Below are 18,548 nucleotides of genomic sequence, written 5' to 3' on the forward strand. Positions count from 1 at the left end.
CCCATTCAGTAACTTGAAGAAAGAGCTTCACAGGTAGCAGATTACAGCAAAATTAAAATGTTTAAAAACATATTCAGCATTGATAAAAGAACATTAAGCTGTTCTTAGTACATAACAAGGAAAAAGCAACAACAGATAAATATATGGAGAGGCTGAAATGTCTTATCAAAGGGATATACATGATTCAGGACTAACAGCTGAGTTTGAATGTCTGATAGTGTCTGCAAAATAAAACAAAACGTTCATAAAACTATGATCTACATGATCTCTATTTTTTCCATTTTATTTTCTCAGGTTTTTTATTTCCTTCTTCAGCCTTGACTATTGTAGTCAATATTTTGAGGCCTTTATGCTTGCCTTTTTGGTTTTTCAGGAATAATGCGTTCAAAGTAGGCACTTATCAAGACTACAACCTACACGTTGAAGAGTAATATTGTATTTTTTTCATGAGATCTTGTGCTATGAGAGCTTATAACAATTCTCCTGTTTAGATATTACTGCAATTCCAAAAATGAGGTCAACCTTTTAAATTTGTGAATGAATACAGAGCAGTGGGATTCAGTCACGGGAATGTATCAAGAACACCAGTTGAATGATGAAACTTGCCCAGCAGGGACTGCTCTACTTGACAGGACCTGACAGGATTTTAGGGCCTTAAGCATACAGGGCCCTTGTCCGAGACTAATCACAGCATCTTTAACAACTTCAAACTGCTACCTTTTGGAAAACAGTGCTGCAACTCTAAATGGACTAAAGGACCCTGTTAATGAGATCCAGTTTGCTATTTTGCAGGAAGAGATATAGCCTTATACCCTCCAGGCTGCTTAAACACTGAGACTGTAAATTTTGTCTTCTGTATCTGCAAAGGAGACAATACTCCATAAGTTAGCTGGTCAATCAAGCAAAGTTATACTATGGTAATTAAACTGACATTAGGACTTTTGGCAGTGCAAGCAGATATCAAGTCCATTTCAGTCCATTCTGAAAAGCTTTAGATTCTGAAAATAATTTCAGAATCTAAAGCTTGTCAGCAGAGGGAAGCATGGAATGCTCTCAAGCTTCATAGCAGGTAAGAGCACAGACCTTGCACTTGATAAAACATGGTGGACCCATCCCAGCAGAGGATGTGGCTTTCCAAATCCTCACTTGACTGTAAAAACTTCATCACCACCCCACACTCTAGGACTCGAGATTTCAAAAGGAAATGCAAAATATACTTTCATTTCAAAAGAGGTATTTTAATCAATGAGCAACAGTCCAGTCTTTTCTGGACCTTTGCCCAGCTAAGACTTACCTTGACATCATCTCTGTTTCAGAAGTGTCTGTGTGGTGGCTCTTAAAACACTAATTCCAGCCACAGACCATACATTGTAGATCTCCCTCAAACTCCTGACTGGGCTTTGCTTCAGTCTTCTAAAGGCTACAGTTATCTCTGTTACTTTTGCACCCATTTTTCTCACACTTTATCCTTCCATTTAACTTTTCATTAATAAGCTTTGATAATGCACTCTTTAGCAATACCCTTTTCATGGCTTACCCCCCTTGCAGAGGATGTCACTGACTGCTGGGCAACTGTGAAGGGAGGTATTTTACTCTTCATAATCATGGATTAGGGGTTTCTAGTTAACTGCAATGTAATTTATTTGAGTTTTTTAGTGCAGTAAGTTTCAGATTTAGATTCAAAACACAGTGAAATTAAGTGAAATATCAAGTTTACCACTTACCAAAGCAATCAGAGGAAAGACTAAATTTGTGAACAACCAGCAGAAATATACAATCAATCATAAATCCATGTGGGTTTATCTTCACAGTCTGACAACCTCATCTGAATTATTGTTTTTTTTAAATTATTATTTAATGATCAGTTTGCTAAGAGGTAAAGCCAATAATTTGCTCAACTGAATTAAATGATTTTGTCCCTAGTCTGCCAGTCAGTGACAACTCAGAGAGCATCAGCTCTGATGACCGACTCTACCACTGGGTCAACAGCTGCGGATGAACCAGTCCAAATCTACCCGGCCTCATTTGCAAATTCTCAATTAGAGTGAGACTGCAGGCAGGTCAGCAGCAGTCTGAATGGATAACAAAGATCAACAGCCTGGATCTAATGATGAGCATTCAGGGTGAGGCTCAGTGGGAAGGCTGCAGCAACAGGAAACTGGTACGGAAAATAAGAAGGTGAGACATTGATTGTCAGTTCGGATCAGCTGCTAAGAAAAGAGCTCAAGACTATATTGGGCTGCATTAAAACGTAATTAATAGAACAAAATGACACTGCCATAAATAAAACATTTAAAACCATGTATTACCATTTATTCCCAGCTTTAGCCTTCCAAATCCAAAATTTAACAATATGCAACAAAATACCTGAGGTAATCTTCCCTATTAAAAATAGATATGGATGTCTTTACAAGTAAAGGTTCACATTGTGACAGCAGCCTGTATTTAGGTTGCCATAGAAACCTCAGGTTCATACTATCACTTTTGGGTTAAGATGAAGCTCAGAACGAGACTGAAAAATATTAGATGACTCTTTTCACCAAAGAGACCTAATTAGTTATCATATCTAAACGCATTGGGGGGAACTGTGCTGCCTGCTCCATCACTGGCCAAAAGAAATGAAGATATGCTTGATGAGGAATAGTCTTGGCATTCTAATGATAAAATCATTGTAGATATTGAGATATTCTTGAACAAAATACAAAATGCTGCAAAATTAATTGTGACACATAGATCTTCTGCTAAGTTACTTTAGGAATAATTTGCTATGAGCTATTTACAGTATGATGACCTGTGACCAAAGTACAATATCACAAATATTACAGTTTTAAAGCAACGATGTAAAAGGTATCCCTGATCTGATTAACCCTGTATTTAGAAACTTAAATGCAACTACCCCTGGAAAAGCTGCGAAAATAATATCACATATTGAAATAACTGCTAGCCACCAAATTAGTGTCACTCAGGGCTGAAAAACGACCATTAAAAGTATTAGACCAAACCACTATCAGTCTGTTTCTGTTTCTTTATTTTTATTTTCAGAAAAAAAGGAGCATTTTATGCTTGTATCTGTTTCTTTTAGCTGCTGTAACATATCTATGCCAAACTGTCACCTAAACTCTGCAGTACTGTTACACTTCCTTATAGTTAAATGAATATTATCCGGTTATTTTGAGATTGATGTACTCATAATCAAATGCGTGAGAGAAACAGGTGAGTATCATGATTGGGACTCTCTAAAACCAGTATAACGTATAGATATATTAATCTCAACTGTGATATGAACTTTGAACAAGGCTCCACATCTTCCAAAGAAAGAGACGGAGAGGGTTCCTGAAATGCCTGTCCGATGGAGATTCTACGTTTAGTGACTGAACAACATGTTTCCATGTGGACCTAAAGTGGGTTCCTCTATGTTATTCTGCTGCCATGAAAGTGCATGAGTGATTGGTTCAAACCCAGGACCTTCTTGCTGCAAGCCAAAAGTGCTACTAACTTCACCAGCGTGCAGCCCATTGTATTAAATCATTAGCAGATAAAGAATTCTGATAACTTTAAGAATTTGAAAGAGTATGAGACTGATTCATTGTTGTACAGTACACCCAGAAGGTTTTACACACAAATCGGAATAATGACAAATTGAAACAAAATATTTGTTCAAAATCTTTGCAAATATGTCCAAACTTGAAAAAAAGCAAATGCACATCAGTATTCACACTGTTGGCTTAACACTTTGTTGATACACCAGTGATGCCAGTCTCATAATTTCTTGGGTATGTCTATACATACTTGGCATAACTGTTTTAGAGATTTCTACCATTCGTCTCTCCTTATCATCAGTAGAACCTCAGGTTGTCGGTTCAAACCCCCGCTCTGTCTGTCTCAGTCATTGTGTCCTTGGACAAGGCACTTCACCCGACTTGCCTGCTGATGGGGGTCAGAGGACTTGGTGGCACCTGTGTATGGCAGCCTCACTTCTGTCAGTGTTCCCCAGGGCAGCTGTGGCTACATCGTAGCTCACCACTGTCAGTGTGTGAATGGGTGAATGACTGATTGTAGTATAAAGCTCTTTGGGGTCTCTGGGGACTTGATAAAGTGCTATACAAGTTCAGGCCATTTACTAAGTTGGGAGTGCTGGTGGCCATGCTTAGGTTTTTCAGATATGTTTACTCAGATTTACAACTGAGGTCTCACTGGCTTCAATTACAGACTGCTCCCAAATCACTTCTTTATTATCTTGGCTGTGTTCTTCAGGTCCTTGTCATGTTGGATGAACAATAATTGGTTTGATCTAAAGTCCAGAGCACTCTGAATGAGGTTTTCCCGAAGAACTTCTCTGTGTTTGGCTGCTGTCATGTCACTCTCTATGGGAATTAGTTGTCTAGTGCTGGCCACAAGGAAGCATCCCCATAGCACAATGCTGCCACTGCCATTCTTCACAGTAGGGGATTTGTTTTCTAAGTGGTCTCTTTTTCTTCAGATATTATCCTTGGATTTCAGGCCTGCCACGTCTGTTTGGCCACTCTAGCATTGTGGAGTAAATTAGAAATGATTGACCTTCTGGGTGGTTCTTCTTTGCAACTCTATGCGTTACATTAAAGCTCAGCATGGACTCCTGCTTTACTTGCACTGCCATACTTGCACAATGATCACCTGCACTGTTGTACCGCTCTGGCATCCTATACTGCTCTACACTTACTCTCACTCACTTAAAACTGTGCACATATATTTATATTATATTGTAGATATGTTTATACAGTTTAATTTGTATTGTATTGCACCGACTACGCCAAAACAAATTCCTTGTATGTCCAAAAACGTACTTGGCAATAAAGCTTTTCTGATTCTGATTCTGATTCTATCTCCACATGGGAACACTTGAGATCTACCTAAATGCCAGTTGAGTTCTCGGTCAGCTCTCTGACCTTATCCCTGATTACTACGCTTTTAATTTGATTAAAATTTGTTTTGTAAGAAATGGATTGAAAAAATAATTTTATTGTAACTTTTCAAACCAAATTTGTGTTACTACTAAACACAAATTCCTTATAATAATATATAATATATTCCTTATAGTAATATAATAATTACTATGATGTTTATTAGCTCATTGTGAGCCTGTAGCCCTACATTTTATTTAAAAAATGACTACTTTGCAACAGCATACAACTGGACTTTTAAACCATAACAGAATTGATAATGTTTATTTTATTTCTGATTATCTATTCTTGTATTTGCTTGCATTGGTACTCTTTCATTTATTACCATAATAAAGAAAATAAAGAAAAAATAAAAACACAGGTGATTTGACAATCTGCTTTATGATGTGAGAAGACATTTTTATCACTGAAATAAAAGCAGGAAGCATTTTTACATCATAACCAAGTTTAAAGCTGTTTTACAAGCAAGCCGCATTTATATCCCTGAGGAGCCTGTCTGTGCATGTAAGAGTGTGGTTAATGTGTCACAGGGGAAAGGTCTGTCTCTGAATGACTTTCTCAGTGAGCCACGGCTCAGGTATAAATGTGATGTATTTATCACATCGTGTCGGCAAGAAATGATGACCTGTAGCTTCAGCAACATGGCCAGTGCAAAACAAATGAATAGCAAACATGAATTATTACCTCAGAGCCATTTCTTAAGACATGTCATTACCTTCTGAGCTCTCTTGACTGCACTTTAATTTCCCAAAAAAGAATCTCATAAGTAAAGCTATTACTCATCCGTGATGGCAACAATCAAGCAAATAATAACTCAAGCTACGTCTGGCAGGTTTAGACAAAGTAATATACCTTTGTATGGACTGCCCACTTGTGCATAAACTTTAGCAAGGTTTATGATCGAGTCAGGATCTTTTCAATCAAAACCACTAATTATCATTAACTCTATTTTAATGTGAATGCTTTGTTGTACCTAAAATTTTCTTTTTTCTAAGCAGATTTAAATGTGTCAATAAAAAGTTTACTCTGGGGGCGCTGTTGAGCAGGCAATGGAGTAGGACGTGGGCTTTGTAGCTCCTGCCAATTTTGGTTTAAATTCTTATTCAGCTGTGCTTTTCTTTGTAACCCAAGCCTTTTTTTCTACGCTTTTGTATTCTGGACCTGAGTATATACTGAGTATATACTTTTACACCACACTGTAATGTCAGTTCCTTTTCAGGCTATAAATTGAATTTGGAGAAAATGAATGCTTTCCTATTAATACTGCTGCTTGTGGTCTTCAGCACTCTGACTTTCCTTTTAAACTTAGTCCCACATGATTTAAGTATCTTGGTATAAATGTGACACGTTCCTTATCTGGCCTCGCCTCAGCCAACTTCTCCCCTCTTATGACAAAAACAATTTCTGATATCCACAGCTGGCGTAATCTTCCTCTCTCCCTTTGGGTAGGATTAATGTCGTCAAGATTAATATTTTACCTACACTTCTTTTTTTATTTCAGTCCATTCCTCTTTTTCTGCCAAAATACTTTTTTGATTTCTTGGATAGGTTAGTTCGTGGCTTTATTTGGAAAGGGAAACCTCCTCGGGTTCGTAAGACTTGCTGCAAAGATGCAAACTCAGCGGAGGACTTGCATTGCCTGATTTTCAATCATACTATTGGGCTGCATACAAAAAATTAGTTATTGGTTAAAATTGTCCAATTTGCCTTCGTGCAGATTGGAGCTATCTTCTTGTACTGGGTCCTCATTAGCGGGTCTATTGTTTTCTTCCTTACCTATAAAACCCTCTTTATACACTAATAACCAAGTTGTTAATACACTGAAAATTTGGTTTCAATTTAGAAGGCGTTTTAAGTTTGTTGCTGCCTCTTTTTTGTGCCCCTTGATTAACAGCCATTTGTTTCCTCCGTCTCTTTCGGATCCATCTTTTTCAGTTTGGTATGAGGTATAAAACAAATAAGGAATCTATACACATCAGGGGTATTTGATAGTTTTGCTAATTTGTCTTCCAAATATAATTTACCTGGTACACATTTGTTTCGTTATCTACAAATTCGGAATTTTGCCTCTAAATGTTTCCCAAATTTCCCTTCAGTTCCCCCTGAACAGCCCTGGTAAAAAGTGATTGCATATAATCCGCTTCAGAAAGGCCTGATTTCAAAGATTTATAGTTTTATTCTAACTCTAAGGGTTGATTCTAGTGTTAAAATTAAAGCTGCATGGGATAAAGATTTGGGAATCCAGCTGATCGAAGAGCTCTGGGATAACGCCATTGACAGAAATCGATCGACTTCCTCTTGGGCTCGTCTTAGTCTGATTCAATTTAAAGGTGTACATAAGGTTAATTTCTCAAAATCTAAGATTTATCCGGATGTTATGGATACATAGGATAAATGCAAAGGCTCTCCATGTCATCTTAGCCAAATGTTCTTTTTCTGTCCTAAATTATAACATTTTTGGTCTAGTTACTTTTCAATTATTTCTTATGTTCTTAAAGTAAATTTGCAACCTTGTCCATTTGTGGCCATATTTGGTAGCACTTTAGCACTAATTTCTGCACAAAAGGATATTATTGCTTTTTCATCTTTAATCGCTAGACGTTCTTTATTGTTACACTGGAAGTCTGATAAATGTCCCTCAATATCCCTGTGGGCTAAACATATGATGTTTTCTTTAAAGCCTGAGAAAACTAAATACACTTTACGTGGATCTACACAAAGGTTTTACAAAAAATGGGAATGTTTTCTTTCCTATTTTTCAAACTTGGAGGTTTTGCCTAACCGAAGGTGCCAGTCAGTGTAATTTCTTGGTTTTGGTTATGAATATGGGTGTACATATCTGATTAAGAGTTTTTTTGGGTTGATTTTGGTGAGCTGAAATGGGAAGGGGAGGGGGGTTTGGTTTTACTCTGTAGTCTTATTTTTTTATTTAAGGTTTTTATTTATTTTATTTTTTTTCTTCCTTTAGTTGAAAAAGCAAAAACAAAAGGGATGAAGCTGGTGAATTGTAATTTTATTTATTTTTTTATTTTATTTTTTAAATTTACTTTCTTGTTATGCACTGTCTTGTCAGTATTATATTGTTGAGTGTATCAATAGATGTATACGTATAATAATTGTATACTGTAATTTGTTTGAGTGGCTCTAATAAAAAAAAAAAGTTAAAAAAAAGTTTACTGTAATTAAAACTAAAAATGATCTATCTGCATCAACCATCTGTTTTGGAAGACCAAAACCTGTTTCATTCTTGAACTGGCATTTAGAGCATAACCCTGAGTGTGTGTACAAAGATCATGTTTCTGGTTTGGAATATTAATTTCATATAAAAATTTAATTAAACGTTCTCTGCGATTTGAATGACTAATGTTTTGGAACGTAGTTCGCAGATATCTCTGTCATTTTGTGGAAAACTCCAAAGTTGGTTGTCTGATAGGACGCACATTTCTAGGTCATTTTAGATTAAATACCTGGGCGAGAAAGCGTTAGAAGGTTTTACATTTTTTGCAATGTAACACAAAAATTATTTAAATATTTTAGGTACAAATAGACATGGCTTAGCTTATGTGATGCAAGTCATTCAATAATTCTATACATAAGGTTTTTGACAATAGGATTTATAGTTCAGAAGTTATAAGCCATAATGTTTGTTATATATCAGACTAGTGGTGCACATACAGTGGCTTGTAAAAGTATTCATACCCCTTGAACTTTTCCACATATTGTCACATCACAACCACAAATAAAACACTGAAAAGGGCATTTTTAAGTATTCCCTTGAGTCAATACTTTGTGGAACCACCTTTTGCTGCAATTAAGTATTTTAGGGCATGTTTCTATCAGCTTTGCACATCCAGTGACTGACATTTTTGCCCATTCTTCTGCGCAAAACACCTCAAGCTCAATCCGATTAGATGGAGAGCGTTTGTGAACAGCAGTCCCTGTCCCCGCTGAAGAGAAGCAACCCAGAGCATGATGCTGCCACCACCATATTTGACAGTGGGGATGGTGTGTTCAGAGGGATGTCCAGTGTTAGTTCTGCACCACACATAGCATTTTGCATTTTAGCCAAAAAGTTTAATTTTGGTTTCGTCTGACCAAAGGACCTTCTTCCATATATTTGCTGTGTCCCCAACATGGCTTCTGGCAAACTGTAAATGGGACTTCTTATGGTTTTCTTTTAACAATGGCTTTCTTCTAGCCACTCTTCCATAAAGACCACATTTGTGCAATGCATGACTAATAGTTGTCCTGTGGACAGATCCCCCCACGTGAGCTGTGGATCTCTGCATTTGATCCAGAGTCACCATGGGCCTCTTGGCTGCATCTCTGATCCGTGCTCTACATGTTCGGCCTGTAAGTTTAGGTGGATGGACTTGTCTTGGTAGGTTTACAGTTGGTTTACTGATGTTCAAAGCTTGGGAAATCTTTTTTAGCTTAAGCCTGCTTCAAACGTCTCCACAACCTTATCCCTGTCCTGTCTGGTGTGTTCCTTGGACTTCACGATGCTCCCCAATATTCTCTTAACCAACCTCTGAGGGCATCACAGAGCCGCTGTATTTGTACTGAGATTAGATTACACTCATATATAATTTTTGTTCCACTTCACAATTGTATACCACATTGTGTTGGTCTTTCACATAAAATTTCAATAAAATATGTTTGTTTGTGGTTGTAATGTGACAATATGTGGAAAGGTTTAACAGGTATGAATACTTTGTACTTAAGTTCCAAGTGAAGTTATTTTTTCAGTTTAGGCTTCACTATGAGCATTCTTGGACAAGAAAAACAAGCAGCAATTACAAAATGTTTTCATGCATCACTGGATGCAACACCACTGCTTTTGCATCCATGTTATCTTGCCTTGCTTTCTGGGAACCCTAATACACAACTTGCTCAACTTGTCTTGAAGCTTTCTCAGGAGAAAGTGTCTATTATCTTAGAACATGACAGAATAAGTCAGGTTTTTAAAACAGCATGTTGGAAAAAAACTTGTCAACTAACGTCTTTTGGAAAGAATATTGAAACCTAGAGATGTATTTTAAATCTGAGTTAAGTCAAAGAAAACAGTTTATGAGCATAAATAACTAATGCTAACTTTCTACTAGGCTTTTGACAAGGTAATAATCTGGTTTTTATTGATCAGAAAGACAACTTGAGCACATTAATCATTTACTTAACTTCAAACCCCACTGTATATAAAACTATAACCTGTCCAACGACTAATGCTTGCCACTCAACAGAACAATGTTTACAAAAAAGAAAAATCAGCAAATCAGCAAAGTTTAAAAAGGACATGTGAAGCAACAAAGGTCAAAATTCCCCCACAAATTAAGAAAGAAAACAATTACTTAAAGTTATTCTTGCTTTAAGGCAAGAGTTTTGCAGCTTTTCTACATATTACTTCAGCTAATAAGTTGTTTGTCTGAGGTTTACTAATTTTAGGACCTAATATTACAAGAGCAGGTGATGAGAGGGTTCATTTTCATAATGTGTTATTTGGTTTGATGTGTGTGTGTGTGTGGTCATCAGTGACTCACCTGCAAGGTAAGGGTTCAGGAGGACAGTGTGTGAGGGGGCTGCTAGCAGTGGGAGGGGGTTCCCTCCGACTTCTCAGAGACTGGCTTCTCTGAACCTGCCTTAGCACACTACTCTTCAGGTCCAGCAGTGTTGTCATGATTGTTACACTGGTAGAGAGCAACAACAAAAATCAAACATGTCAGAATTAATTAAAAAAATAGATGGAAATAGACTTAGTTATTATGCTTCAAACAAGTAAAACATTTATTAGCATAATTATACATTTTTTTTAATCTCTCTTTAAATATTTAGCAACTGCAAGCTTATTTGGTGGAAAGGCTTGTTGGTAATTTACTTATGTTGAGAAAATGCACAAGAGATATGAAGAGAAACACATTAATCCTGTATGTACATAATAATAATTACTGGACGTAATTAAAACATAACAAAAATGACATATATTTACAGTTCCTGTGGAAACAAAGACTTTGCTGATAATATTTGCAAAACTACTCCTGTATTTACGAGAGCATTTATTAACTTTGTGCATCCCCTCACTATCTGTTCTAATGATTTAAGATTCATATCAATCCGTACCAAGAGAATGGCACTTATCTTTTCTAAATAATATTTAAATTTTTGGTAAATATACTGAGTTAGTATCCAAAGCCATAACTTTTAAAAATGTGTTTTTGGACCCACTCCTAAGCCTCTTAACTATGTAGATGTTGACTACAGATATTAGATTTGAATGACAATTAAAAGATAAACATAAAATTTTAAATCCTCTTATTAGGATCACAGGTATAATATATATTTAAATAATTACTGTTTGTTTTATGTATTAACATGTGCGAGTATATTTTTTCTTATCCAAATGTCATCCAATCATTGCAGAGAAAGTTATTCTTGGGTTATCGTGACTGTAACATAAGCCTACCAGGCGACCTTAGAGAGATTGGCAATGTGTTGCTAAGCAATTCTCTGAGATGGGAGTTGGCGTACTTGGAAACACTTGCCACAAAGTGTGTTTTAATTTTGGTTTCCTGGAGTCCTCTAAATATGTGTAAATCATATGACCTCACCGTCCCTATGCTCCAAAGAGGAACGGAACAAACAGTTTTTCACAGGGATGTTTTATAAAAGAGCGTGTGTGTCCCTTTACATCTGGCAAAAAAACAGCATTTCAGTTCAAGCGGACTTGGGTTATAAGGAAGGAAAATGATTAGAAGAACACGTCTACCTCTGAATGGTTCAAATAAATAAAAAACAAGTGACCTTGGCAAAGTCTAGACTTAAATCAGATTCAGATGCTGTGGGATGATCTTAAACAAGCTGTTAATGCTCAAAAACCCTCAAATGTGGCTAATTGATACCAATTGCTCAAAAATGAAGCTGTTTAACAGTACTGTTATAAAGCACCACCTGTTTAATTCTAAATATTTTTGTTAAATTCCAACAGTAGTTGGTAGTGAAAAATAGATGAGACAAATGCAACAAAGACTAGATGGAGACACACTCAGATATGCAGTCTGTTGCTCTTTTCAACAGATGACAGCTTATGTCTTTGCATCTATGTGAAAATGATGCAATGAACCATTGTTAGTGATTTGAGGACAATTAGCCTGGTGTGCTTGAAGCAAGAGAGTGTTTGTTGTTGTAGCCCATATTGGAGGTGACCCTGAGTCATTTGTCTCCCTTGATTTTGAATGGCACAGTTCAGGTTTGCCTGTTTAGTATAACAGACCTTACACCAAAGAGATCCAGCAAATCAAACATATTAGCCTCTTCGAGTGTAATAATTCAGAGCTCTGGACCAAAAGAATGGAAAGCAGAATGCACTTGGAACTCCGGCTTGGAGTAAGCCCAAAATTCATGGTACAAGATGCATCATTGTCTCAGCCAAAGAACAGTATGCTGCCTATCCAGGAGGATGCCATCAATACAGGAAGCTACTATGAGTTTCCAGCACCCGTTCTTCCCTGCTGTTAGACACTATCAATGTGTCATACCCAATGCACCCCTGGGAAAAACCTGAGCTCTTCCCAATTCTACTTTGTTTAGCCTTTTCTATGATGGCACAGACTTAGAATAAACTTAGTGTTGCACCTGAGGTGGTGATTGTGAATTTAAACATGCCAGGAAAAACTAGTAATTTTTACTTAAACAGCAGGAGTGCCATGATTATTTTTCCAAACATTTTTGGAACCAGCAGTATAAGTGCCTTGCAAGAGAATGACCCAGGGGCTGCTAATGAGCCACAAAAACAAAACTAAATAAAAACTGCCGTCATTTCATTTAACTGCTGAACGCTCTGTAAGTTTAGACAAGTTGTCTGTCTGCTACATTTTCCCATTTTTCTGCCACGTTTGGCTGATAAATGTTGTGCTTGCATGCACAGATTTGGCGCGAAGGGGCAAATCGAATTTGCGGCATCCCATTTTATTCACCGTTATTTGTATGGATAATGAGTCAAATTTGAACAAGACAAATTCCCAAATAATACAAAGTGTCAACATGTACAATTCATTTCAACATTTCAGTCTATGCTATTACATTTTAACTACAAAGTGTCATAGAAAATTATTATTTGTCTTATTATTAATATCTGTTTATTTCCAGTTCATTCTAATCATATTTGGCATTATGAATATTAATAATAAGAGCTTCTTTTTAATTATTTTTATTTTGCTACAGGTGGCACTTTAAATCTTCAAATCTTCATTCAAATGTTTTGTGGTATGCAGAAAATGAAAAATAATAAGAAATAAAAAAGTGTAACTTCATTAGTACATAGGGGTTAATATGTGGAGGAATTTTAAGAAAAACAGAAGTAAAACAGGAATGTAGCTAGGCTTAAAACTTTCCTTTTTGATAAAGCTTACAGTTAGAGTGGCTTAGGTTACCAGGGAGGGAGCCTTACTCCCTCCCTGGTTGAGGAGCAAACACACCCTCCATTTCTGCTACCTGTGTGACCTCTTCTCTTTTCCAATGGTTATAATCAGTCTGACAGAGAGAGGTATCCCAATCCTCGTGGTTTTTAGTATAACAATGACCATCAGCGGGACCCTTTGTGGGGTTCCTTGAGACGACATTGTTGTAAATAAGCGCCGTTTAACTAAATAATCTGAACTGAAACTATCTGTGTAGTTATGCTGCTATAGGCTTAGGCTGCTGGAGGACATAATGACCACTTTCACCCTCTTCGCTACATTCTCACACTACTCTCCAATTTTGCATTATTTGCTGTTATTTCAGCTTTTAAGCTTGTTCTCTCTTTTCTTTTCCTAGAAGCTACACCTGGCCTGACTCTGTGTCTACCTGTGACACCTTTCTGGAGAGGGGAATCGTCCAAGATTCTGCTGGCAACAACTTAATGCTCACCCTCTACCAATGATCCACATAGCCCTGTCTTTCAGTGTTTAACCCTTTCTCTCTCCTAGACATGGCAATTGACTGAGCTTTTACTGTAACTAACTCTATGTGCTCTCTTTCAGACTCTAACCTTGAAAACTGGCTCAGAGTTTATCTGTTCTTTCTTTCTAGGTGAAACGACTAAAGGAGCTGCATCCATTAACATTTACTTTCCCTTCCCATAGAAAGTACTCCTGGATCAGTGCTTCTGTGTTCTTTTTGTGTCTCTGCTCTGTTCTCTCAAACCCCCAGTCGGTCGTGGCAGATGGCCGCTCACACTGAGCCTGGTTCTGCTGGAGGTTTCTTCCTGTTAAAAGGGAGTTTTTCCTCTCCGCTGTCGCTACATGCATGCTCAGTATGAGGGATTGCTGCAAAGCCAACGCCAGTGACTGTCCACTGTCTCTACATGCTCATCCGGGAGGAGGGAATGCCACAAGTCACTGACTGGATGCAATCTGCTGGGTTTCCTTAGACAGAAAAACTTTTATCCAATTTGAATAAATAACTAATACTGACTGCACTGTTCAATGATTAGGATTAATTGGAATGTATGTACCTGACTGTTGTGAAGTGCCTTGAGACGACATGTGTTGTGAATTGGCGCTATATAAATAAACTGAATTGAATTGAATTGGTATTTTATTATGATTTCACTGGCAAGCTTAGGACTTCTGCTCTCTGGCAAATATGACATGTGGATAGATCTGACAAGGATCCAAAATAGACATCAATCCATCCATTGATTTTTCTGCACAAGCTTAATCCTTGCAGGGTTTGGGGGGGGTTGTCTCTATGTCCATCAGTCAATGGATGAAGGGGTACACTTTGGCAATCCATTACAGAGGAAAGCAGAGACCATGCTCGCATACAGTTATGTATAATGGCAATTCATAGTGGTCAATTAACCTAACCTAACACGCATGTATTTGGAGAGAGGGAGCGCAAAGTGTGAAGTACCAAGAGAAAACCAATGCATGCAGGAAAAACATGAAAATTCCACACAAAAAGCCCAATGTAAGGATTCAAAACCAGGACCTTCTTGATGTGAGGCCACAGTGCTTACACTTTGCAGCCCCTGTCTAATCATACATAAATTTGTAAGCTAAACATGGACCTGTTGTTGGTAACACAGCATACCAAGGTTTTGAAAGGTTACAGTTTGAAAAACACAAAAAATCTCATCAAACCATTTCTATGATTCTAAGTCCTTTTAATGAGAGGACAGACTGTTTTAGCTGTATAGAGTCTAAATTAAGGCAGCACTGCCCCTTCTCACCCAATGCTGTGCACCACCCGTCAGATGACTGAAAGAAGGCTACTATCTTTTTTTCTTAAAGAAAAGAAAGATTTTTCTGTTTCAAAAATATTTCCAGTCCTGGAAAACAGAAACAACTAAGGAAGAACCACCCATCACTTTTATCAATGTAATACTACAATCTTCAGGCTACAAGAAGTTTCGGAAGTGTCTAAGTTCGTGGATTTTGTTATAAAGTTTTGTTTTAAAGCTTTGTGTTAATGCTAAAAGACTGTTAAACCGTGGTGAGAATCTCATACTGTCCAATGTCTGCTCTACTTGAAACACCTGCAGAAGATTGGCAGAGCATCCATGTTGGATTTTGAGATCAGGCCAAACTAAAATGTCATAGAAAACAAAGAACATGAAACGAGCATCCCCATAGGATACAAAGGGATGCAATGACATAGATATTGTTTTTGGCACAGAATTGACAAGAAAGCAAAAGAGCTGTCTGTCAGCATTGAGACGAGCTTACCCATACAGACAAATCATGTTTTTGGGTGAGCTTGCTTCTTTTTAAAAGGCATTGAACTTTATTCTGTAGGCGGAGTGAGCCAAGGTGAAAGGCAGCTCTATTGTGTTAACTCTACAATTATTCCTTTATTGTGTAAACAAATCAAATAAAAGACACAAGCCAAGTCAATATAAAAAGATAACTAGTCGAGCAAAAATGCAGTAGATAATGAACAATTTTGAAAGTCTTACTTCAAAAATAAAATTCCAAAATGCTAATTAAAATGTTAACAAATGTTACAAATCAAAGCTCCTTGTCATGAAAATCTCCAATGGAAGAATAAGCACCTTTACCTTCAAGCTGCGCTGCAGCTATATTTATGTGGATTTTGTCACTGCAGGTGAACAACTGTTCAATGTTTCATGCTCCATCGAGTGATTCCTATTTACCAGCTCTCTGCTCTTTTCATCGCATCTCTAAATGTCACACATCTGGAATACCTGAGGCATGTTTGCTGGGAGCAATGAGCAGCGAAAATGTTTCCCAACTTTTAAACAATAGTGTCACAGGCCTAGTGATAACTGCTCAGGGCTTCTTCTATCATTTCCACATGCACGGACTGTGACAACTACCAAGCACCCTGCTGCAGCTGTCTCCCAGGTGAGCTCATTTCAATTACAGGGGTGGATTTCTCCCAGCTGGATTTTATGCGGTCTCGGTCGTCAACGAATAGTGACAAAACGGGTTGACGTGCCGCTGTCGTTGGGCCACAGGCTTTCAGGGAAACACTGTCAAAGCTAAGTAAATGACTTTCGCTACAGTGGTGCCGAAGTCAAGCCAGGGAGGCACTTGCCTACCGGAGTCTCTCCTGCAAGTGAGCTGATGAGCCCTGCAGCCAAAGTCGACTTGCTGATGGGGATGGAGTGTCTCTATGGTAACAGCAGAGGGAAAGGAGCCGGTAAATACAGGTAAATGGAATTCTGTGAAGGATGAAAAAAACATCTCCTTCATGTTAAAATGTGTTTATCCTAACGTACCCTTCATAAATAACAGGTTTAATGATGGAGAACCTTGCTTGGTTAACTGACAAGAAGATCAAATGATTTGTAACAAGATGCATAGTGCCCTTTTAATGAGGGTACCAAGCACTCCTGAGAACCTAAAGTATTCACAGTCTATTGTATGCTCTCATACATATACCCAAAGACAGAGAGAGAATAAAGATAATCATTGCTACATGTTCTACACCCATTAATGCCAGTTTCAAACAGGCAAGTGTGTTCCTGTGTGTCTCTTAATAGTTTAAAATCATTATCAATACCAGGATATAGATAATTTACTACATTCCCTATGAGACTTCAATATAAAATGACAGCTTATGTAATTGAATGTAACAAGACTTTAACTGAAGACCATAAAATTTCTCAAGACCTTGTTAGCAAACCACCCAGAGATGATACAGATTCAAACCATATCACAACCTTGAAGAGATTCTTCTCTAGTGCTGCTGTTTCCTGATGAGCTTTAAGACAGAGCAAAAAGCTTTATCAATGACCATTAATGTTATAATGTGCCAGGCCCTTAGGGACTCATAGGCTAAATGGATCACAATGTCAGGTCTGTGTCAATCCCTTAATAAGCTTTCCAAATAGAGGGATGGAGAAATGTGAAAACAGGGTAGACATGACTGGGATCTTTAGCTGCAGCTGCCTGTGGATAACACGTAATCCATAACCAGCTAAAAAGCACAATACTTGTCTATTCTGAGCAGCTTACGTTATTAAGACACATGACAGGCACTCTGGCCTCAGAATTGATTGCCAGAGAATATTCCAAGAATTGACGGCTGTGCGCTTTTGTGAAAAGCCTCTGCTGCACAGCCGAGCAGCAAAAATCACTGACAGTTGCACAGAGAAAATTTTCAACTAGTACAATGGCACAAAGTCTTGCTTATTATACCCCAATAATACATTTTTTGTCACCCTGATAACACTCAAAAGTATCTCTGTAGTCAAAAATAGCAGCCATTGAGTTTTTCTGCAGACGCAATACAGCCACCTCCATAGTTTACGGACAAACATCAATCTGCATCCACGAGACACTGTGCCTAGTTCGGAAATCATACTACTGTTCAACAGGCTGTAATTACAGTGTGAACAAAGCAACCCAGTTGTACTGCATTACTATACCATTTTTTGTCATGCCTCAACATGTGTGGAAGCTGTGCTTTCAAAAAAAGAATTTCTTTAAATTATGACTACACATTCACTCTGTAATAAGAAGTAAAGATTAATGACACATACAGATCAACCTGAAGTGAGGCTATGACCTGCACCAGTTCGTTTCTTAACAAAATTTAGATGAGAGTTGCACTGAAGGACAAAGCGTGATCAACAGAAGATTTCTGCAAAATGCAGACATCCGTAATGATTACGCTCTGCACAGAGTAGAGTTTGATCTCTATTATTCTGTATTGGGCTGATGAATAACAAAACGTAATGCTTTTTATTGTCCTTTTAATCAGCCGGATGTGTAATTATTGTCAATAAAGGCAGCACAGATAAATTGAAAGCACTGAACTGCTGGGGCTGTCTCTGGGGTAAGATAGTTGGAGCTGTGATGTCTGTGAGTGTTTGTGCCTGTGTGTGAGTGTGTGTGTGTGTAATAGAGAAAGAGAGAGAGAGAGTCAGAGACACAGACAGAGTCCACAGGATTCTCCATGGCACTGCCTCTGAAACTAGCCATCAAATGCATCGGTCCACTCAGGATGTTTTCAACCTGCACCCACATCTTCAACTCTTCACTTTACAATTTACTCTATTGCATTTATGTGTTTTGATTTTTTTCTGTTTCAGTTTTTCTTGGCAAAATTTCCCAAACATTAAATTTTCCATAAATAATTATTTCATATATTAAAAGCAAGTAT

The 18,548-nt window shown here is 37.7% G+C and overlaps 1 protein-coding gene across 1 annotated transcript in view; it reads right to left on the minus strand.

Moving 5' to 3' along the window:
* LOC124864060 (BAI1-associated protein 3-like) overlaps positions 1-18,548 on the minus strand; it is a 60,438-nt gene that overhangs the window by 41,300 nt on the left and 590 nt on the right. Inside the window, exon 2 of the mRNA XM_047358673.1 lies at positions 10,478-10,624. Coding sequence (XP_047214629.1) covers positions 10,478-10,614 — 137 coding nt within the window. The 5' untranslated portion in view covers positions 10,615-10,624. The remainder of the gene's footprint in view (positions 1-10,477; positions 10,625-18,548) is intronic.

This window comes from Girardinichthys multiradiatus, chromosome Y, assembly GCF_021462225.1.
Source record: "Girardinichthys multiradiatus isolate DD_20200921_A chromosome Y, DD_fGirMul_XY1, whole genome shotgun sequence".
Classification (NCBI taxonomy): Eukaryota; Metazoa; Chordata; class Actinopteri; order Cyprinodontiformes; family Goodeidae; genus Girardinichthys; species Girardinichthys multiradiatus.